The sequence below is a fragment of the Zootoca vivipara genome, chromosome 16 (genome assembly GCF_965207765.1).
Source record: "Zootoca vivipara chromosome 16, rZooViv2.hap1.1, whole genome shotgun sequence".
Taxonomy (NCBI): Eukaryota; Metazoa; Chordata; class Lepidosauria; order Squamata; family Lacertidae; genus Zootoca; species Zootoca vivipara.
Genome location: NC_142599.1, coordinates 25046698 through 25070087, shown reverse-complemented (window position 1 = coordinate 25070087; position 23390 = coordinate 25046698). Strand labels below are relative to the sequence as shown.

The 23390-nt window shown below is 48.5% G+C and overlaps 1 protein-coding gene across 13 annotated transcripts in view; it reads right to left on the bottom strand.

Annotated features, from left to right (window-relative positions):
* MEF2D (myocyte enhancer factor 2D) overlaps positions 1-23390 on the bottom strand; it is a 145291-nt gene that overhangs the window by 4853 nt on the left and 117048 nt on the right. For 3 of the 13 annotated variants that reach the window (XM_088659087.1, XM_035098747.3, XM_088659093.1), the window contains 6 exons: positions 20856-20993; positions 16596-16806; positions 14855-14911; positions 10674-10864; positions 9580-9600; positions 4710-4839 (listed from right to left, as the gene is read on the bottom strand). In XM_088659087.1, coding sequence (XP_088515213.1) covers positions 4710-4839; positions 9580-9600; positions 10674-10864; positions 14855-14911; positions 16596-16806; positions 20856-20993 — 748 coding nt within the window. Of the gene's footprint in view, positions 1-4709; positions 4840-9579; positions 9601-10673; positions 10865-14854; positions 14912-16595; positions 16807-20559; positions 20695-20855; positions 20994-23390 lie in introns of all 13 variants that reach the window. The other 10 variants (XM_088659090.1, XM_035098754.3, XM_088659091.1 and 7 more) reach the window with 7 other exon arrangements.

Here is a 23390-nt window from a genome sequence, read left to right as displayed (position 1 = left end):
TGCCCCTGGCAGCTTCACAAGCAGAGTATGTGCAGGAATCCATTTTCGGGGAACGTTTAGGCGTATTAGCAATTGCATTTCCCAACCTGCTCTAAAAGCAACACAGCTGGATCACCATGGGCTGAAGAGCAGCACACCGTGTGCACTCTATGAGCATTTTGTCACAGCCACCTGTGACCACAAACAAGCCCAATGAGTCAAAATGTTCCTTGAGGTCTAGTAGTGACATGGCTCCCATCAAACAAAACATGGGAAGTATTAACTGCAAGATTATGCAGCACAGGAAGTGTATTTTAAATTGCAAATTCGTTCATTGCATTTATATATAACCAGCCACACCTCACTTGCAGGCCCGTCCTAGCCATAGAGGCTAGTGGTGCGGAAAACCACGGCGCCGGGCGCTGGAAGGGCGCCAAGTGAGCGCAGGGTTCCGGCGATCTGGCCAGGACTGCGCTCCTTCTTCGAGGACTCCGCGCTGCGCCTCCTTCTCGTTTCCCCAGCGCTGGGTTCCGCTCAGTCGAGCTTCGCCACCAGCGCGCGCACAGCGCCCAAGCACCTCTTGCTGGTCCCGCGGTGCGTGCGCTGGTGGCGAAGCTTGACTGAGCGGAACCTAGCGCTGGGGAAACGAGAAGGAGGCGCAGCGCGGAGTCCTCGGAGGTGGCCTCCCGCTGCTGCCGCGGTCTACTTGGCACTCCCGGGCCCTTGGAGAGGCTCTGGAGGGGGGCGCTGGAGGGACCTAGCGCCAGGGCGCTGGATGGGCTTAAGACGGCCCTGCTCACTTGGCATAAAGAGTGAGAGTTGGCAGGTTGGTTTGGTTATGAGATGCAGTTGAACCTCTGCCATTAATCAGTTGCTTAAACACAGAGGAAGAATGGATACTTTGTCTACTAAACAGATACACTTGGAGGATACTGATCTATAGCTACAAACAATACGCAAATTAGAAAGTTCTGTTGGTGGTCGTGTTAAGTAGCAGAGTGTGCAGCAGTAGCCTGCAGAAATTTTACAAGAACAAAAAGAGATAAAGAGGGAAGTGCAAGAACAACTGCCCCGACCTGGGTCCCCTCCAGGTGTTTTGCACTACAACTCCCATCAGCCCCAGTCATCACGGCCAGGCTCCCATCCAGTGGCAGCATCATATGGCTGGGACTAATGAGAGTCGGGCGTTCAAAGCAGCTGTGCCGACTGGAGTTGATGGGAGTGTCCTGGTCCAAAGTGACTAGCAGGTTGACAAGGCAACTTGGACAACAGGTGAGGGATAAAGGTAAGAAAGGATGAAGGTGGGGAGCTTAGTTACAGAATTAGGTAGATGCTGGGGGAAAACTGGCTGATACAGTGGGTTATTTATTTTAAATAAAGTGTGCACTTCTCTCACCATGGACTATGTATAATAACCCAGGTTCCTGGCTCCTTTCCGGGGGCCAATTCAAGACGCTCATGTAAGTGTTTAAAGCCCTAAATGACTCAGACCCTAAATATCAGCGAAACCTCCTCCTTCTCTCCAGATCCTCTAGGATGCTAAGGTCAGTGGGTGGGGGGCCTTGGTTGTACCACTGCCCTTAGATGTTCAGGGTGGAGATGACCTGGGAGATGGCCGTCTCTGTAGCAGCACCTAAGATCTGGAACTCCCCACCGGGGTGAGCCTGGCACCTTCACTTAACAGCTTCCGTTGAATGCTGAAGACGCCCCTCTTTATGCTTTGGTACCTGAGAGGTGTTATTTCTAGACCCCGCCTTATTTCTGTGGCTGTAAGTAGCTTTACACTTGCTTTTTTTACATTGTGTTTTAATATTGTAACCCATCCTGGGGCTTTAGGGTGAAGGGCAGGCAATGAATGATCATACTCCTCAGCAGCATCACCGCTGGCATCTCCAGGTGGGGCTGGCCAAACCATGGGCAGCCACTGCCCAGCAAATGGCACAACCCACACAGTTCAGCACGACAGGACTGAAAAGTGTGCTAACTATCTCACATGAAAATCAAGGAGAGTTATCAAGGCTGAACAGGCCAAGGTTGCCCGAGAATACGCCATCCTGAATCGCCAAGACAGTAAACAGAAAACTGCAGTGCTCAGGGCTGTGGAAATAATAAGGTTTGGGCCTGTTTTTCTGCATGATTTATTTTTCACACTAAATGCCACCACCCCCCTCAAGTGCTTTGGGGTGGGAAGAGGCACCAGTGCTTCTTAGACCTGCTGTTGTCATTCTGCTTCATGTTGGTTTCAACACCCAAAGTTTCTTGAAATTAAAAAAAGCTTTTTGTGCTGTGAAAAACGGGTCTCTGTCTTGTGTGAAACTCCCATGACAAGGAGAGGAGGGGAACCCTCTTGGGGTTGCAATCAAACCCCAAGAGACAGTGCCTCAAATATTTGAACAAGGGGGAAATTCACTTGCCTCTCAAGGAGCTGTCAAGCTCCCTTCAGGATTCCCTGGAGGCAGTTCTGCTGAGATGCCTTTCGGGGTGTGATGTGAACACAGTGCAACCTGAATGTCGGGTGTCCCGTCCTGTTCTGTCTGTCCGTCCATCCCCCCCCCACCAGCCTGCTTGGCTGCACCGTCCCATTCTTGCTTAGGGTGTCTGCAGTTTCTGTCACCCCTCCCCTCCTCAGCTGTCAAAACTGCTTGAGAGGAAAGCGTGAAGAGCTGCCAAAGCCTTTTGCTGGGAAATTCTGAGGCAACCTGCCTGCCACCCACCCCACCCGGACAATAGGGTGCAATAGGGTGGATGGGACCTGCAAGATTCTCTTCCGCAGCAAGGATCAGCAAGACAGGAGGGAGCACCGTCTGTGCTTGAAAAGGCCTCAGAAGCAAAGCAGGAGTTAGTGCAGGCACCCCCAAACTTCAGCCCTCCAGATGTTTTGGACTACAATTCCCATCATCTCTGACCACTGGTCCTCTTAGCTAGGGATCATGGGAGTTGTAGGCCAAAACATCTGGAGGGCCGCAGTTTGGGGATGCCTGAGTTAGTGTGTCAAAGACAGGAAAGGGGGCCATCCGAATTTACTTCTGAAGAATCTCAGCTGCCTTCTGTTTTTCAAAATCAGGTTTTTGAAGGTATGCTCATCAGTGCCTGAGCAAACAAGGGCTGCTTATGTCTCAGAAGGCAGAGAGGTGGCTGTGGATGGTTTCTAGTTGCCCTGAGGGTTGGGTTTCGATGCTCTGCATCACGCTAGGCATCTTATCCACCTCTGCCTGCCAGCCCATCAGAGGAGAAGGGCCAGTGTGGGCGACAGAGAGAGAGAGAACAGCCGACAGTATTACAGCAAACACCCTGCATTGCAAACTATAACCAGTGCACACATGTGATATGAACGCCATCAGCCATGCAGGGAAAGAGAGAGGGAGAAAGGCTTGAAGCAACAGCCAGAGAAAATGGCAGTATTCACCAGCACGCTGTTCTCCAGATGTTTGGGATGACAAACACTCAGGCAGCCCAGCTGCTTTGGACTACAACTCCCATCAGCCCCAAGGCAGCATGGCAGCTCTGGGCTGCTGGCTGAGGCTAATGGGAGTTGTAGTCCGAATCAACTGGAGAGCTCCAAGTTGGTGAAGGCTGCAGTACCATATTAGAAACAGCAGCCACTTTGGAGAAAGTAGCTCTTGGGCTTGGGCTCTTGTAGGCACCCGTTTTGGCTAGCAGGCCATGGCCAACGCTGAGCTTCAGCCCCATAATTATAATGTTTCAAAGGGGAGTCTCTATTTGCAATCTACCGAGCCCCACGGCCCAACTGCTCTCACACACCTCAGGATGATTTGCCGTCACCCCGAGAAAGGCATAGCTTCTGAGCAGACAGGTGTCATCCCCGTCTGCTAATTAAGATGGGTGTGTTTGACCTCGCACCTCATTCCATTCCTCAGCATCAGAGCTGCTCCTTAAGACCGGCTCCCTCTCATTTTCTGCGTCAGCTTCAGGCTTCTAGTCCTGGTTTCTGAAACCATCCCCTCTAACCCCACAATCATGCAAGAATGTTGGAATATAGGAAGCTGCCCGATTGTACTGAGTCAGCTAATTGGGTCCACCTAGATCATGACTGTCTGCGCTGACTGACAGTGGCTCTTCAGGGGTCTCAGGTACGAGTCTCTCTCTCTCTCTCCCAGTCCTGCCCGGAGATCCCAGGGACTGAAGCTGGGATCTTTTGCATGCAAAACACCTGCCCTGCCACTGAGCTATGGTCCAAAATACAACAGGGTTATCGTCCACATAGTTCTCTCCAATGAACAGTTACTTTTCCTGCCCCACTGCTTTTCACTTGTAAAGAAAATAGGTCAAATTAAACCAGCCTTTGCCAACCTGGTCCCTGGCCTATATATTTTTGGACTACAACTCCCATCAGCCTCAGCGAGCACAACTGTGCTCCCATCAATTTGCTGGCTGGGGCTGAAGGGGTTTGTAGTCCAGAACATCTGGAAAGCATCAGGTTGGTGGCATAGATCAATAACCAAGGACCAGAGAGAGGCAGCTAGTGGCTACGGGCTTCCTGTGCTCGGCTGCCGCCCCTTCCAGCTTGCTCTGTCTGCCCCAAGGGTGGCAGGATCTCCAGATGTTCATCACACAGTCTGGCTTGCACACTGTGAACGCAACATGCAGCTAGCCCCTTGTTAAGTGGGTTGCCACCTGCTTTCCACAGGACTGCTTTGGAAGCAGAAGGTTGTGCAGGAGAGTCCCCCCCCCCGCTGTGTTTCACTTGCGGGCATATGCGGCGGGCTCACCTGTGTTGTACGCTGTCGGCATCGCTGAGAAGGGCAAGCCTTGGGTCAGGAGGCTTGGAGTCGCCACCGAAACAACCGGTGTGGTCAGAGAATGAGTCGCTTGGGAGACCATCAGCCTCTGCGTGTTCTGCTGGGAAAAGGAAGAAGAGGGAAAGAGAGGGAGAGAGAAAGAAAGGGAAAGGTCAAAATATATGGAAGGAGGCAACATACGCTTGGAGGCAAAGCGACACAGCCACTTTAAGGAAGTGTTTGAAAAGGGTATAACAAGCCAGGCCTATGAAACCCTTTTGCTTTATTCAATCAATTTGAATAAACTGGGTGGTGGAGCTGATGGGGTCTCTCTGGGGGCCACAGAAAAGCTCACTGGGGGCCTTACATGGCCTGAGGGCTGCAGGTTTGCCAGCCCTGCTTTTAATTTTGTTATTATTTCATTACATTTATATCCCACCTTTCCCTCCAAGGAGCTCAAGGAGGAGTACATGGTTCTCTTCCTCCCTATTTTGTCCTCACGACAACCCTGTGAGGTAAGCTAGGCTGAGAGACCCTGGCCCAAGGTCCCCCAGTGAGCTTCATGGCTAAGTGGGAGATTCGAACCCTGATCTCTACCAGGTTCTAGTCCAACACTAACCCAGGGTCCCCAAACTACGGCCCGGGGGCCACATGCGGACTGCGTGAGCCGATTGTGCAGGCCCCGACGACTCCCGCCGCTGCCCGCTCTTACTGGCGCACCGTGGTGCAGTTGCCCATCTCAGGATCGGTGCAGCACCAGAAATAGTTTGTGCGCGCACGCGGGCCAGAGGACGGGGGAACGCGCACACACACAAGCTATTTCTGGTGCCGTGCCGACCCAGAAGTGCACCGGAAATGATGTCTGCACATGCACAGAAGCCATTTCCGGTGCTGCACCACGCCAGAAAAAGCGAGTGCGCGCATGGGAGAGCGTCCCCCTGCCCACCGGCCCACAGTGCGATCGGCGCTGGAGGAACCAGTCTGAAGCCGGGTAAGTTTGGGGACCCCTGCTCTAACCATTACCCCACAGAACTGACACAGGAAGCTGCCTTATCCTGAGTCAGACCCACTGCTCCATCTAGCTCACTATTGTCCACTGGCAGTGGCAAGTTTCAGGCAGGGGTCTTTCTCAGCCCTACCTGGAAATGCCGGAATTGAACCTGGGGCATTCTGCGTGCCAGGCAGAAACTCTGCCACTGAGCAATAGCCCTTTTACTGCTGGGGCTTTCAAGATGAAGGAAGAAGGTGCTGGCAGTGCTTGTGCCACCCTGAATCACCCCTTGACTCCCAATTACAGAGTCAAGACGACGCTGAAGATAAGCATTAAGCCCCTGAGCTTGGAGGAGCCTGGCAAAGGCACCTGCAGCTTACAATAGCCTGGGATGTGATCACTGACCCAACAGGCTTAGGGGTATTTAGAACAAATTCCCTCGTGGTGCAGCTGTGGGGATTTCCCCTGCCCTCTTCTTCGCTCAGAAGGTCGTCTCAGGTCCTTCAAGTGGGAGGCAGAGGTGGGGAGGAATGGGGAGACCGCAGGCAGGCTCTTTTTAAGATTCATAGCAGAGCATAGGGAGAGACTGGCTACCACGGCTGAAGGAGTCGAAGCATTTCTATCTGGCTCTGCAGCTTACATATCAACAACAATAAACACAGTGCCTCCCTCTCAGGCTTACAATCTAATAAGACACCACACAAAAAAGGGGGGGTGATGAGGAGGGAAGAGGAAAACAAACAAACCCAGGCAATGAAACAGAACCTTGCTTACAAAGTTCTGGGATGGGAATGACCTGCTCACTGTTCAAAAACCAGGCCTTATCATGATTTGCTCCGAAACAGGTGCAACTTTCTTGAAAGTGGTTGTAATATGGCCAGAAATTATCTAGCTGGAATCTGCTGGCCTTGTGGCCACTCCTGCCAAAGGCCTACCTAGACCAGCATCCTCTTTCCTGAGGTGGCCAGGTGGATTTGCCCAAGAAGCCCACAAGCCAAGTTGCAAGGAACACCACCCTCCCCAAAGGGCACTGAAGGGTAGGAGTCCCCACCAGGCCTCCACGAGAGCCTCAACCTAGGAACTACCACGTTTCCTAAGGGATACCCCTGAATGTCAACAAAGGAAGAACCGGAACAAGAGGCAGTTTCTCCCACCACCTTGGCCACTTCGTGAGTAGGAAGTACAATTAATAACAATATTAGGAACAATAAATATAATAATAATAACCTGGGGCAGCTCGGTCGGTAGAGCATAAGACTCTTAATTTCAGGGTTTGGGGTTTGAGCCCCATATTGGGCGAAATATTCCTGCATTGCAGGGGGTTGGACTAGATGACCCTCAGGTACCTTCCAACTCTACAATTATAACAATAGGAATTCCTACAGGGCCAACTCCTTTCAGCCCCCCTGGGAGTTGTTTTGTACTGCATCCCCAATGCTATTCAACATCCACACGAGGCCTCTGGGATCGGTCATTAAGAGATCTGGAGCACAGCATCGTGAGTAAGCTGATGACACACAGCTCTATTGCTCTGTAACACTTGAACCAGGAGGTGCTGAGCCAGTCCTGAACCAGTGCCTGGGCTGTATGAAAACCAATAAAGTTGAAATCGAATCTCGGCAAAGTAGAGGGTGAGCAGTGAGTTGCCTGTTCTGGACTGGGTTGCACTCCCTCTAGAAGAACAAGTGTGTAGTCTTGGGGTCCTTCTTGATCCTAGTGGTCACTGAAGTTGTGCCCCAGAGTGCTTTTCACCAGCTTCTGCTGGTGGACCAGTTACAACCATTCCTGGGCAGGGATAGCTTGGCAACACACGTTCCACGGACCGGTAACCTCAGGACTTGATTACTGCAATGTGCTTTACATGGGGCTGCCCTTGAATTTGGTCCAGAAGATGAAGCTAGGGCAGAACACGGCTGCACAGTTGCTCTCTGGAGCAAACTATCACCAACATGTGACACGTCTGTAGAAAGAATTGCAGTGGCTGCCAGTCTGCTACTAGCCCCTTAGGATTATGAACCTGGGTATCTGAAAAGCTGTCTCTCCTACTGCATGTAGACCTGCCCCTGGGGTAAGGCATGCTGTGGCTCAAGCCATGTGCTTCCAGCATGGCTGAAATGCTCCCTCTTTAGAAGCAGAGCAAGCGCCAGCATAGTTTTCGGCATTTGTCAAAAGATCTTTCTCTTTGCCCGCTCCTTCCCAAATTAGTCTATTTTATTTCTGCTGCAGGTTTATTTTTCTGCATTCTTCTAGATTTTTATGTTTTAATACTGCTTTTAGGACCTGTATTGTTTGTATGTGTTTTATTTCTATACATTCTCTACCTCACATGCAACATGCACACATACACTTCTTTAAAAGAATAAGAATAAGCTTTATGGACTTGCTCAGTCGGCAATGCATCCCCCCAATTCCCCGCTATAAGTTGTTGAGCTCTAGATTTCAGAGTCCACTTTTGGTTGAAAAACACAAGAAGCCACGCAGTCATGAACACAAGCAGGATGTAATTCAGGTGGGAAAAGAAACTTGGATAGGGGGAAAGAGGAAAGTGGGGGGCAGAGCAGCAGCCAGAGTGAGCATGCAGATGAACACAAAGGCAAGGCACTCCCTTTGCAATCTGGGTAGTTTAAGTATTGATCAGGGGACTGTGCTTCCATCCAAGGCTCATTTATAAAGCAAATCCTAATTTTATTGCATTTCTATGATGCATCTTTGGGGTGTTTTCCTTTTTCAACTCTTTGATTGTTATCTCTGTGTTGATAAGATTTTATTATGCCCGCTTGTTTTTAATCTTTTGGGGGTACTTTTATCGTTTTATGGAAACTGCTTCAGGAGTTGGCTTGCTTTTATTCAGCAGAATATAAATCCCACTGGACGAGTAAACAAATGGGGTCAGCCTGATCCCCAGGGATAGCTGGGTGGCTGTTTGAGGCAGAATGTGAGAGAGAACAAATTAAAGTGGCTCATGAAGAGGCCAGCCCCACTGCAGTATCTCACCACAGGGACTCACTTGAGAGCCAAACAGGCAACTTCGCACTGTTCTCTGGGTGCTGCTATTGTCCAAGGTGAGGAGGGTGATGTGTGGGGTGAGAGGGCCTTCTCTGTTGTGGCACCCTACCTCCCTCAGCGGGCTCACCGTTCCCCACCACCACCCCAGATTAGCTTTAGCCAACCTGGTGGGAACTCCCACAATCTGCAGGGAAACACATCACATGCAGTGACAACGCTGAACCGGGGTGGGAGGAGGGCTGTTTGAAGGTAGCCCCTCAGCAGCAGAAAAGATGGTTCAGAGTACCCCACACAGAAAAGGCTGTTGTACAGACAGCTGAAGGAATGAGGCAGAAGAGACCCATGTCTAAAGCCAGATGGGATGGACAAAGGGGGACTTGCTTAAGCAGGCCCACTGGCAGCATGGGAGGGGGGCACTTTCCATTCTTGCCTGGTTTAGAGTTGCAATTCCACCACTCCAGGACACAGAAGAGGCAACGTCCAGGCACACATACCCATTCAATGCAGCTGCTAAAGTCGTGCCAGCTGTTGGGAGGGCAAGCTGCCAAGCCACCTTCCTGGACCAATCAAGGCACCCTAGAAGAGGCCTGAAAGCAGACTGAGTTTCCTCTAGTAAGTCCCTACATTCCCCTGTCTCACAATTATGTGTGCATGCACACGAAAGCTCATACCAATGACAAACTTAGTTGGTCTCTAAGGTGCTACTGGAAGGAATTTTTTATTTTTTGTTTCGACTACGTCAGACCAACATGACTACCTACCTGTCACAATTTCAAGACAATTATTCTTTTTTAAAAAGGGAACAGAACCCAAAGACACACATACACACACACACAGAGAACACTTGCAAGCATGGAAACTCACCAGATCCAAGTGATCCTCTGTCTGGGGTGCGGAATAAAAATGAAACCAAAATGAAATTGTTACGTTTAATGCTTAATTTTGATGCCACTTTCAAGACTAATTGAGTATCCTGTTCTCTATTACGCAGGGCAGACCAGAAGTTCAAGGGTCTGCTGTGTGATATTGGTTGAAAACATGCGGGGGGGGCAGGGAGAACACCACAGAACGAACAGGCTGTGCTTGGGAGTGCCAGATAATATCCAAGGTGGAAATGGCTACTAGCCAGGATGGCTATGATACAGCTCCAATGTCAGAGGCGGTATGCCTCTGAATGCAAGTTGCTGAGAGTCACAAGTGTGGAGAGCGGAAAGGTATTTTCAGTTTCACACATGCTGGTGTCGTATATTTGGAATTCTCGCTGCAACGTTTTATCAATTCATTGCTTAGATTAATAGATAATAAACCTTACACTGCTTGTCACCAACTAATTGGCCACCAGGTGTGTTTTTTTTTAAATTAGAAACAGGCTCTTAATTTTTTTAATCCATGTATAGACAACTCAATATGTATTCAAAAAATATCTAAGCTGTGTGTTTTATTATTTCAGAAGTTTTATTTATTTTAGAAGTGGCATTCCAAGTGTGTGTGAGAGAAGAAGGGGCAGATTCATCACCTCTACACCAGGTAGGCAGTTTTCCTTTCTGATACACACACTTATTCCACCAACCAGGGGTGGAATTCTGCTTGTTAGGCAGTAACTCCCATTGAACTCACAGGGAATGGCTTCTGCATAAACATGCTTAAAAATTGTGCCATAACAGCCCTGCTCGATACACTTATCTGCAAGCACAGCTATGGAATTTTTGCAGCACCAGTCTAAACAGCTGTTACAATCATCACCACTCTCAAGAGTGTAGCATGGTCGAAAACGCCGTGCGTTCTTGCAAAACACTGACAAAAAGATATCCTGAGGATTGTTTCCATGCAGACCAAAGCCAGGGCTGGTATCTCTTCCTTGGCTCAGCCTTTCAGTAAAATGGAGGGTGGTGGATCAGGCCCAGGAGCCTGCTGAAGTTGGAAACACACTGGATTTCTCTGCCCTAAGTTGGACTCACCAAATGGTGCATGAGACCCTTTCCGCTCTGTGAGGTGATGACGCGCAAGTCTGGTTTGCGGTTGTTGGCAGCCAGCTGAGTGCCATGAGAGGGTGGCGGCGGCGATTTTGCCGGGATGACCTTGCCTAGGCTGTTGCCATTGGACACGGGAAGGAGACCCGGGGAGGCTCTGGCGCTGACGTAACCATTCCCTGGAGAAAAAGGAGAGAGGGGAGGGAAACAGATATTGTTTTTCAAAGTATGGACAACGTTGGGAAATATCTTAAACTTGTCCCCATGCCCAAACATCAGTAAGTCAAAGTAAGTGTGCCTCAAGTAATCTCTATTTTCTCCTGGCTTACACAGGAAGCTTCCCTTTCCCAAGTCAGACTCTTGGTCCATTTAGTTCAGTGTAGTCTACACTGACTGGCAGTGGCCCTCCAGAGTTTTAGGCTGGGGACATGGCCAGCTCTTCCTGGAGCTGCCAGGGTTGATGATGATAATTTATTACATGTCCTTCACCCTAAGGTCACAATGTGGGTTGCAATATTAAAACACAATATTAAAAAAGTTTAAAACAATTTACGAACACAGAAATAAGGTGGGTCCCAAAAACATACAACTCAAGTGTCAAAAACCAGGGTAAAGAGATGTGTCTTCAGAATTTGTCAGATTCTGTATAATGAAGGGGGTGGGGAAGAGTTCTGCAACTTAGGGGCTGCCACAGAGAAGGCCCTGTCTAAGGTTGCCACCACCATCGAGCTTCTGAAGGAAGTGGAACTAGCGAGAGGGCCCCCTCTGCCGATCTTAGCACCCAAGAGGGTCTGCAGGAAGGAGGGGGTCTTTTGGGTGTTTGGTTTGTAAAGGTAAAAGTAAAGGGACCCCTTGACCATTAGGTCCAGTCGTGACCGACTCTGGGGTTGCACGCTCATCTCGCATTATTGGCCGAGGGAGCCGGCGTATAGCTTCCAGGTCATGTGGCCAGCATGACAAAGCCGCTTCTGGCAAACCAGAGCAGCACATGGAAACGCCGTTTACCTTCCCGCTGTAGCGGTTCCTATTTATCTACTTGCATTTTTGACGTGCTTTCGAACTGCTAGGTTGGCAGGAGCTGGGACCAAGCAACGGGAGCTCACCCCGTCACAGGGATTTGAACCGCCGACCTTCTGATCAGCAAGCCCTAGGCTCAGTGGTTTAACCCACAGTGCCACCTGGGTCCAGTTGTACAGTGCTTTAAACACTAATGTGAACACCTTGAATTGGGCCCAGAAACAAACTGGCAACCATTGCAGCTGTTTTAAAACACGGATTATGTGAGATCAAAATGGAACCCTAGCCAATGATCTGGCTTCTGTGTTTCAATGTCACAATAAGGCTAGCAGGAGAAATCAAGGCAGGCCTCAGGTCACCAACCCGCCTCCTAGCTTTGTGAGAGGAGGAACAAGAGGCTAGGAGAGGGCAGGTGGGGGTGGGGTGGGGGGGTGTCAAGTCTCCCCACACCCCACAGGTCCTGAGAAAGTCCCAGGGCTTGGCGAGGTCTCTCTGAGGGCCTCCCCCCTGGGCTCTCCTGCTTCCCTGCTCCTGTTTCCTGGAATGAGGGGAATGTTTGGGTGACGTCAATGATGACATTCACGGGGCCTGCCAAGTTACAAGCCGGAACAGCCGCGCACGGCAGCTGACATGGGGGCTGCTTTGGAGACAGGAGAGATGCTTGGGGAGGGGGGGGGAGATGAGGGGAGAGGCAGGACGTTGTGTGTGCAGAAGATTGACAGGGACAGCAAGCGTGCCTAGGAGTCTTGGGAAGGGCCAAGGCTCGGCACTCAGGGATCTCAGGTGAAGTTAAAGCAGTATCCGCCTCCCCTTGGCACCAAAATCTGCTGCAGTTTGTTAAGAGTGCTGAGAGTTGCGAGGAGACCCCAATTCCCCTCGTAGAACTACAATTCCCAGAGTTCCCTGCAAAGCGGGGCAGTTTGTTACACCACTCTGGAAACTGCAGTTCTTTGAGGAGAATGGGGGGGGGGGGAGGTTGTCTCCTCGCAACTCTCAACGTCCTTAGCAAACTGCAGCTCCCATAACACTTTTTTGGGGGGGTGGGGGAGAGCCTCGATTGTTTAAAATGGTGTCATAGTGCTTTAACTGTGTGGTGTGACTGGGGCCTAAGAGGCATTCCCTCCTGTGTAAGAAAGAAAAGGGGATACCTCTTTTAAGATGCTGCTGATATTTATTGGTTTTTTCCCCAAAAAATATTTTTTTTTAAATTTTCCCATGAGCCTGGGTTCCGAATAGTCAACACACTTTAAAAAAAACAACACCCAATTAAACACTGCAATTCTAATAAGTGCCTCTCCACCATGGGATCTGTGTTTGAGGTTTGAGGCCTTCCATCCACTCACAGCCTGAGCTTCTCATCAGCCCTTACTGTCATCCCTTCTCGCTACCGCCTTAGGCAGACCAGGCATATATTTATATGCGTTTCACGAGGATGTGTAATATTGTCATCACACAACCCCCAATGGAGGATCTGTAGTGCCACATCACGATCCTGGATTGGGATGAAGTCAGGATGGGGTTGGGGAGCAAGCTGAGCAGGGGTGGAAGCCCCATTATGTATGCATGACATGTGTATCCATATAAACACACATTTATATATCCACCTTCCAAACTGCCTCCCCCACTGGATCCTAAGTGAGGCACCAAGGTGCAACAAAGGGGATTGTTGCCAGACTTGCCTTTTAACAGCAGCGGGAAGAAACAGCCCTTGGGAGGGTGCCGCTTCCTCGCCTCCCAGTGCTACCAAGGTGGGAAAAGCCGCACCTTCAGAAATTCTCTCTGCTGCACAATTATTAAAGCCACGAGAGGCAGGACACCTTGATATATTTCATCTCAAGGCCAGGATGTCTCAATGTCCAATTAGAGCCATCCCTGCCCATTGCCATGCGACAATTAAACCAAACAAAGAGTCGTTTAAAAGGGATTCAGGCATGGTTTCTGAAGCCACCCAGAAGGCTTGTCATTTCAACAGGAGTTTTAAAACAAGGGCTGGTTTTGAAACTGACAAGGTCAAATAAAGGGATCCCAAGTGCAGCGCAGTCTCTAATTAAAACTGGCGCGGAAAGACTTGCTTGTCTGGACTCGGCCTGGTTTGGCCCTATAATGGGGGTTCCACCCCTTTCCCTCCTCTAAGGGCAGATTTCTGTAGTGGGTAATTATGTCAGCCTTGCAGATAAGTTTTTCAGAAAGTGTTTCCTAACCATTGTTGCTTTGCCATATTTTAAAACTGTTATTTTATAGTTTTTAAGTGAGAATATATTGTGTGATTTATTTTGTTTAATTAACTGGCATAATCACCTGATTTTGGGGTGAGGGTGGGGACTCTTTTCTGGGCAACCTTACAGATGCCACAAGTCAGTGCTGGGCAGGACCAGAGGCTAAAGTGGATGGAGCCACTAATGTGAAGGTTACCTCTGTAGTGTGTCTAATTTATACACACACAGCTCTCTGTTACGTTCCTCTGACCAAGCAAGCATCCATTCCAGCCAGACAAAAAACACTCAAGGAAGGTACAAAGCAGGGCTGTGGAGGGATGTGACCTGGAGAGAGTTCTGGGGGCCAGTGAGAGAGGTCTGGAGGGCCTGAGGTTGGGGCTCACCAGGCCAAGCTTTCTCAAGGCCCACTTTGGGGAGCATAAGCAGCTGGCTCCTAGGTGCTGACACTGATTCGCATCTCCACATGACCAGCCCTGGGAGAAAACCATCAAGTGGCCTCCTTGACTCCACTGCCATCTACCCGCTTGCGATGTGAAATTTCTCAAGCTGCTCTGTGTCACCCACCCCTTAGATCAACATGTGACCTTATGAGTCATTACACCCCAAACTGCATTAAGTTCTGCTTCAGCTCTTTCAGCTTGGAGCTCCTTCCTCTGTCGCAAGGGCGGAAAGCTCTGCTGCTCCCTTATAGTCACAGCGCACAGCTCGTCCAGGATGCAGCTTGCGCACTGACCCTGGGTTGAGATTGCTGCGTGGGCCTTATCTACGTGGGACCCCCATTCCCAGTCATCCCCTTTCTTGTCCCTGTGCATGGAATGGCTTGGACCCAAGGCCAACAACCTTCCCACCACAATTCATCCAAGGGAAGGCTCTCCAGAACCCCTTTCCTGACATCTGGCTGTTGGAACAACAAGCTCCCACTTCGCCTCTACTCACCTACTGGGCTCGGGCAGGCTCCATTTGTGTTGTTGAGGTCGCCTCCAAGCATTGCCCCTAAGAAGAAGAATGTGTCCAAATAGAGTTAGACTTGACATTCCACCACATTCCAACATGCTGATCCAGAGGAATAGAAGAAGAGCCTGCTGGATCAGGCCAAGGGCTCATCTAAACCAGCATCCTGTTCACACAGTGGCCACCCAGATGGCTTTTTGAAAACCCACAAGCAAGATTCAAGAACAAGAGAACCCTCCCCTCCTGTGGTTTCCAGCAACTGGTATTAAGAATCATTACTGCCGCCAACTGTATAGGCAGAGCATAATATTGATAGCAGCCATTGATAGCCTTCTCTTAATTTGTCCAATCCTCTTTTGAAGCCATCCAGGTTGGTGGCCATCACTGCATCCTGTGAGAGTGAGTTCCATAGTTTAACAACCACCACCACCACCTTACAACAACAACAACACCTTATTTGTACCCTGCCCATCTGACTGGGTTGCCCCAGCCACTTTGGGCGACTTCCAACAGATATAAAAACATTTTTTAAAAATCAAACACTAAAAACTTCCCTATACAGGGCTGCCTTCAGATGTCTTCTAACAGCTGTATAGTTATTTATCTCCTTGACATCTGATGGGAAGGCAATCCACATGGTGGGCACCAGTACCAAGAAGGCCCTCTGCCTGGTTCCCTATGCGCTGCGTGAAGAAAGACTTCCTTGTCCTGAATCTTCCAGCATTCAGCTTCATTGGAAGTTCATGAGTTCAAGTGTTATGAGAGAGGGGGGAAGAGCTTTTCTCTAGAGACTTTCTACATGCCAGGCATAATTTTATAAACTTTTCGGTACCCATGTCACAGAATACAGTTGCTAGAAATCACAAGCAGGAGAGGGACATTGCCCTCATGTCCTACTTATGAGAAACAGGATGGATGCTGGACTAGGGAGTCCTTTTGTCTGATCCAGCAGCCAGGCTCTTCTGATGTTCTCATCTGTTTGTGAAACCAAATATGAATAAACTTTTTGGTCATTTACTATGGTCACATATATATATATGGAAGAAGTATCAAATTAAAACACAAAACATGTTGACCCAACAACATTAACAAAATGCTGAAAAATAATAATCGAAATATTATATAATATGTTTTAACTGTTTTAAATTCTGAATTTTAAAATGTTGTAAACTGCCCTGGGACCTCTTGGTGAATTTAATAATAATAATAATAATAATAATAATAATAATAATAATAATAATTCACCAAGAGGTCCCAGGGCGAGATACAATTTAAAATTCAGATTTAAAAACAGTTAAAACATAGTATATTCACGAAAAGAGTGCAGGGCGAGAAAACACACATCTCAGTTGTCGCATGCAATGTTGATGTCTTAAGCTGATCTAACGGTAATTGATTTTCGATGTTCTTAATTATAACTGCTTTTAGAATGTTTTTATCTGTTTTAAAAGGTTTGCTTTGTTTTTGTTTTAAATGGTCCATCTTCTTTGCTGCCCTGGGTTTCTTGGGGAGGAAGGGCAGGCTATAAATCCAATAAATAATAATGATGATGATTTGTGAAATATCTTGTACTTGTTTTCTGAATGCAATTTAATTGATGCCCACCACCAATTGATGTTCACCACCATGATATCCCCCCCCCCCCGCTTGCCGCCGCCGCCAAACAGTTCACGGTGCAGAAACTTTTGTAAATAAAACTAAATAAAGAAAGAGCAACAAGTCGAACCTGCGCTGGCTGGCCTCTGCGGGAGGCCAGGAGAGACTGTGTTTCGCTGGAGGGTTGGTTGCTGTGGTGAGAGGAGGCGCGGGTCAGTCAAGGAGGAGGTCACGAGGGACTGGGTCACTAAGGTGCCTCCTGGGTTACTGAACTGCAGCGTGTTCTGGTTGGTCACTGGAACCGTAACAGGCATGGCAAAATTCGGAGCCGGAACTGCAGACTGAGAAGAGAGAGAGAGAGGAAGCATGTTTAAAATTGGAAGCTGATAAGAAGGGGTTTTGGTGTTAGGTTTGGCAAGCAGCATTCACAAGACCACAAGTGCATATTGGAGCCAAGGCTTCCAGCTGGATGCTTTCTGTTATCAGCCACTATCCCTGGACTGTTCCAGGAACAAGAACAGAGAACCTCCAAAGGCAGGCTTCACCAACTGGATGCCTGCCAGGTGTAATGGATGACATCTCCCATCAGCCCCACCCAGGGCTGATGGGAGATGTAGTCCAAAGCAGTTGGGGTCACATTCACACCATACATTTAAAGCACCATGATAACAATTTAAAACGTAATGGCTCCCCCCCAAAAAAAATTCTGGGAGTTGTAGTTTGTTAAGGGTCCTGAGAGTTATTGGAGACCCTAATTTGCTTCACAGAATGACAATTCCTAGAGTTCCCTATGAAGAGGGATTGATTGTTCTGCCAGGTCCTAGTCCAACGTGCTAACCACCACACCACACCACACCAACCCTGGGAATTGTAGTTCTGGGGGGAGAAGTGTAGTCCCCTAACAACTCACCCTTAACAAACTGCAGTTCTCAGGATTCTTTGGGGGAAGACATGTTTCATGGTGCTTTAAATGTATGGTGTAAATGTTGCCCTTAAGAGCACCATAGGGGGTGCTGTATGTTATAGTAAATTATCATTTGTTTACCTGACAAAGATGGTAACCAAAACGTGTTGACTGAAGGAACATGTGTTTAATAACGTAAAAAGAGCCTGCTGGATCAGGCCAATGGCCCAGCTAGTCAAGCATCCTGTTCTCACAGCGACCAACCAGATGCTTATGGGAAACTCACAAGCAGGACTCGAGCACAAGCTCCCAGATCTCCCCACAATATCAGATTGCCACTTGAGGGCAGGGTGCACTGAAACCAATGTGCCCAATTCTTGCCTGCCCCTTTCCCCACCTGTCCATAGGGGAGTTGAAAAGATGCTTAGTGTCATTGAAAGGAACAGGAATAGGATTCCTAGCTCAGGGGTGGGGAACATCAGCCTTATGGGATGATGGCGGTAGTCCAGGCATCCCCACTGGGCTCACGAGACTCTCCCCAGGATACACAGTCTCTCCACCCCTGCGTCACGCCCTCCCCAAGTGCTTTTGCCTTGCCAGAGTATGTCCTTGAACTGTGAAAATGTGTCTTGCTGGCGTGGACAGGGGATGGAGAAATTGGTCTGTGTGGAAACCTCTGACTTTTGCATGACTATAGCCTACTGTGGAAAGATGAGAGTTGCATCCATAACACAGCCCATCTTTTGCCTCTGGCCACCCACTTTTTGCTTCTGCCCATGCCCACCACTGGTATGCGGCCCCCAAAAGGTTGCCCATGACGGGCTGTGGCCCTTGGGGTGAAAAAGATTGCCTACCTATTTGTATCCGAGCCAGATACTACAGAAGTCGAAGGAAAGGGAAGATGAGAGAAAGGGAAGGAGGGTTTTATTTCAGAGCACAATGTCAGAAAAGTGTGCCAAACAATGAGGATTCAGAAGCAACTGTTTTGGGATCATTACCTCGAGATCACAACTCCTGGCTTAGCGGGCAAGGTGTTCCAGGAAATTTCAGACACAAGTCTCTGGGTTAAGGCCATAACTCATCAGCAAAGTATTAAAAAAAAATCTCAGGTTGCAAAGTGGGGGAAAGACCTTGGAGAGGTCCTGCCATCAGAGAAGACCAGACTATAGCCACCCTGGTTACATCCAGATGTTGGTGGACTACAGCACCCTTGAGCACAGTTGTAGTCCAAAACATCTGGAAGGGCGCCAGTGCGGTGAAGACTGTAATAAACAGTGCCTTGCATGGATGGACCAAAGGTCTCACCCTGCATTAGGCAGCTTAATGTGTTCATGTTGAGGGATCGCTCTCTTATGGAACGGCAACCAGAGAATCCCCCGAGTCTTTCTGGAACTGCTCAGAAGCCACATTTGACTTGCTCAAGAAAGTCCCAGACCTGGGCGGGGCGGGGCCCGGTCCGTCTCTCAGAAGTGCTTGGGGATTTATTTAGTCAGCCAGGTACAAATTTAGCCACACCAACAAGGCAAATTAAAATCCCGAGAATGCAGGAGCTGTTCTTGGATTACAGGTTAGTTTGGCCAAGGGTTTGGGGTTAGTTCTCATGAGAAGCACATGCTGAACCCAAAGGGTCTGAAGCGTGTGGATTTAACATCAAACGGATTGCACCCTCTTCCTTCCCTTTTTTAAAAAAAATGCTGCCTTGTTGGGACTGAATCATTATTGGTGCTCTGTTCTTGCTTTTTACAGGGTGATTATTTGACATGTGTGTGTGTTGGTAGCTTCATATGACACTTCTGAAATAAGGATTGTATTAGGGTTATTCTCCACCGCCTCCCCTGAAGAATGGAGCCATCAAACCATAAACAATGAGATTAATAGATTAATAAATCTTCTGTGCACCTTTTATAGATGCTAGCACTGTCCAGCTATTGGCACTGGACCAGTTTGAATCTAGTAGCTAGTCTGCTGGTGGTGCAGGGAGCAAATAAAGCTCCAGCTTTTCCCTATAATAATTCATCACACTATTTGATATTGTCTTGATCCTTTGTGCCTCACTGGTGCTTGCTGCTTTGAAATCCTGTTAATGAGATCCTTTCCCCAACCCGGTGCCCTCCAGGTATTGTTAAGACTACATCTCCTGCCGGCACAGCCATTTTGGACTACAGTTCCCCTCAGCCCCAGCCAGCATGGTTAATGGCCAGGGCTGCTGGGAGCTGGAGTCCAATACATTTGCAGAGCACCAGCTTGAGGAAGGCTGCTCTAGTGGAAGATGGGGGGGGGCAGATACACAGAAATGTTTAAAATAAAATAAAATAAACATCCTCATCCCACTCCTATGCTGAGGGGGTGGGAGAGAGGTTTGTATTTCAGAGGTTTATACTAAGGCCTGTCCTTCAGAAGTATTTTCCAAGAGCCCATTTCCAAACAAACTCACAGTGCTGCCTAGCAAGGCCTCGGCGTAACTAAGCATCCCTCGCTGTCCAGTACCTTAGCAACCAGGTACACATTGACTTCTGGATGCCAGAGGGACTTTCTCCTAACCATCTCCTTTGCTTTAGGGGTGCAAATTAGCTGAGGCTCTGTGAAAGCCAAACCATGCAAGATTCCCCCCTCCGTAAGATTCTTTCCCCCCCTTCATGGGTTAGGGCAGCCAACTTTTGCTTAACAAACAAAAAATCCTGGCATCTGGGCATGTTCTGAGTGCAATTCCTTCATGAAGGGAACTGGCTAAAATTGCCACAACTACATCGGCTTACGGTCCTGGTACCTCTGAGCATGTGCAGAGCGCCTCACCATTAAGACAGCAAGCAGGGTTTTTTTCCCAGCATTTGAATGGCAGGACAGCATGCCTCCGAAGATGTGCAGAACCATTTCCCTGGAAGGGTGCCACCTCTTTTTTGCTGCTCCTGCAAGAATGCTTTCTTTTGTTAACTATATGAAGAAGGGAAATACTGTAATCTCAAAATTCTCCTAACCTCCATCTTCCTCGGTTTGCTTCCTTGTGTTCTAAAGCCGAGTAAGAAATCCAGGCCAGGCCATCAGCATTCAGGACAAGTGGCTTGACCAGCGCTTAGGCCACTTCAACAGGACTGTTATTTGTTATTATTAAGAAAAATCGGGCAGGTTGGCAGCCCTATCCATGGGGCGGGTGGGAGGGGGAGGCGTTGGCAGGCCACCAGCTGTTACTCACTGTGAGCCTGTAAGTCTGCATCATTTTATCAAACTCCTCATCAATCTTTTTATATTTCTCTTCCGTCTGAGGCGTCAACGTAAACACGTCGTCCCCGTCAGGGCTCTCACACTCTCTATGCTTCTTGTTCAGCGCCTGTTATGTGGCCGGGTGGGGGAAGGTGGAGGGAGGGTGGGGGGGAGAAGGTAGTTTGGGTTGGGAGGGGAGGGATAAATCCAACAAACGAACGAACAAAAAAAAAAGGAAAAAAAGAGAGACAATGAAGAATTTTTTGCCTGGGGTGGCGAGCTACTTACACCATAGCGCTTGAACAGGATGTCAAGATCCTCGCTGGCTTTACGGTATTTGTCTTCCATCAGAGGGCTCTGGTCAATGGAGTCTTCCCCGTCGGGTTCTGGACTGTCGCAACCATTAAAACCTTTCTTTCTTAATGTCTGAAAGCACAACCAGGAGAAGTTTAGGCCCAGAGATGAAACCAAGAGGTGGAGAGTGATGAAGAGATAGTGGTCTGGTTCGCACAGACCACTAAACCATGGTTTGTTAAAAAGCAACCTCAAGCTGTCCAACGGGTGATCAATTGAACCATGGCTCATTTCTCCAACAATCAGTTTTTTTTCTTGCAAAATAAACCACGGTAAAGGAAGGCTGCTGAGTTCTCATGTAACACCAAGCCACAGTTCAAATAAAACAAAGGTTTGTAAGGCCAAAATGAGCAATGGCTTCAGATTGTAGTTTGCGAGCAGCAAATAAACCCTAGTTAAGCTGTTAGACGGGACGCAGGTGGCACTGTGGTCTACACCACAGAGCCTAGGGCTTGCCGATCAGAAGGCTGCCGGTTCGAATCCCCGCAATGGGGTGAGCTCCCATTGTTTGGTCCCAGCTCCTGCCAACCTAGCAGTTTGAAAGCACATCAAAGTGCAAGTAGATAAATAGGTACTGCTCCGGTGAGAAGGTAAACGGCGTTTCCGTGCACTGCTCTGGTTCGCCAGAAGCGGTTTTGTCATGCTGGCCACATGACCCGGAAGCTGTCTGCAGACAAACGCCGGCTCCCTCGGCCAATAAAGCGAGATGAGTGAGGCAACCCCAGAGTTGTCCATGACTGGACTTAACAGTCAGGGGTAACTTTACCTTTAAGCTATTAGACAGGGTTCAGATGATCAAACAAACCATGGTTTAAGAAACCAAGGCTTAGCATTATGTGTGAATCAGGCTAGGATGGTTGGTATGATGACAAGTCCTGCTGTTATGATTGGCCAAGTATGTTGATGGCAGGAAGGAGTGGAAGCCACCATGTAAATGGATCAGTTCAGATGCCACCTTGACCATGGCTTGTAGTAACTACAGGTTTTAGAACTCCGGGTCACAGGCTCAACTTCCAAACAAACAACAGGCAAAACAGGTACCATGGCTTGCCTTCTTTCATTTCCCATCTACTTGGCACTCTCATATTTATGTGCAGCAACTGTGGAGGGAAAGTGTGACAACAGTAACTCTGGTTTGTCAGTTCACACGTGGTGCCAAACTAGGGTTCACATAAAACCACTGTTTGCAAATTCCCTTCACAACGCTATATTTTATTCCAGTTTGCTGAGCCATGGTTTGTAAGCATCCTACATCAGGGTTTGGAATGAGGAGAGCCAAACTGAGCCGCTTCAGATGTTTTGCAACCCCAAACTGCAGCGATTCTAGCTCTGAGGTCACCACTGGCTTCCGGAGCAGCTAATAGGAGAGCTAGTTTGAACCAGGGACCATAAATCTCCAGAGGTGGAATTAACTGGAGACTTAAGACGCTGATACTGGGGATTTGCAGTGATCTTAGATTTCCAGAATTACTCAAGTACTAATGAACTGTGAGAGAGGATTGCACTTTTCTCTCTCAAGGGTCACCTACCACTATGAAGAAGAGCAATTATACATTTCATATGCACGCTGGATCGGCATCATTAAGACCGGGCTCGGGGAGTTGGGGCAGAAAACCTCCATCAAATACCGTGTCTAAGAAGTTTTGGTTCCACGCGTGGCAGCCAATTTGAAGATTGCTTTCCTCAGCCACACTTAATCATTGTATTTTCAAAATACCAGAAGCAATTAGCCCATATTATGGGATCATCCCTTGCCAATTTCTTTTAAAAAGTCAACGCTGCAATGTTTCCTGGAAGTCTTGGGCTCTTTCCATGCCAATAAGAAACTGAAAGGGGCATGAGTAAAAGAGAAAATAAAAAGTTCTTCCCCGCCCCTGACTTTCCGAACTACGGTAACCATTTTACCTCAAAACCCAAGTGAGTAGTCTCTGTGACCAGGCCAGCCACTTGCACCTCACCAAAGAAAAAGAAATGCATGAAAACTGCATATGCTAATATATCTGTATAGCCAAAGATTTGGAAATAATGGGTTATATTCAACATTAGTCATCCTCAGAGTGGACCCACTGAAATTAATGAATGTTATTAATCAATCCCTATCCCTATTTCCTCTTTCGCTCAGCAGTTTCAGAAATAGGGCTAGGAATCATTTTTAGAAATGGGAACCCTGACTGCTTTCATCCCAGCGGGAAATCTCAGGGCCCGTTTGAAATGAATGGGCATGATGGTGCTTCTCCATGCACAGAACCCATTGATTTCAAAGGAGATGAAGCCCTCATGGGGCTCCAGTCCTCAAGAGTGGTTCAACATTCAGTTCCTCTTCCCAGGGAACTCTTGGGACTTGTAGCTCTGTGAAGGGAACCGGGGGCTCCTAACAACACTCAGCACCCTTTACAAACCACAGCTCCCTGGATCCTTTGGGGGAAGCCATGACTGTTAAAAGTTGCATGATACAGCTTTAAATGTATA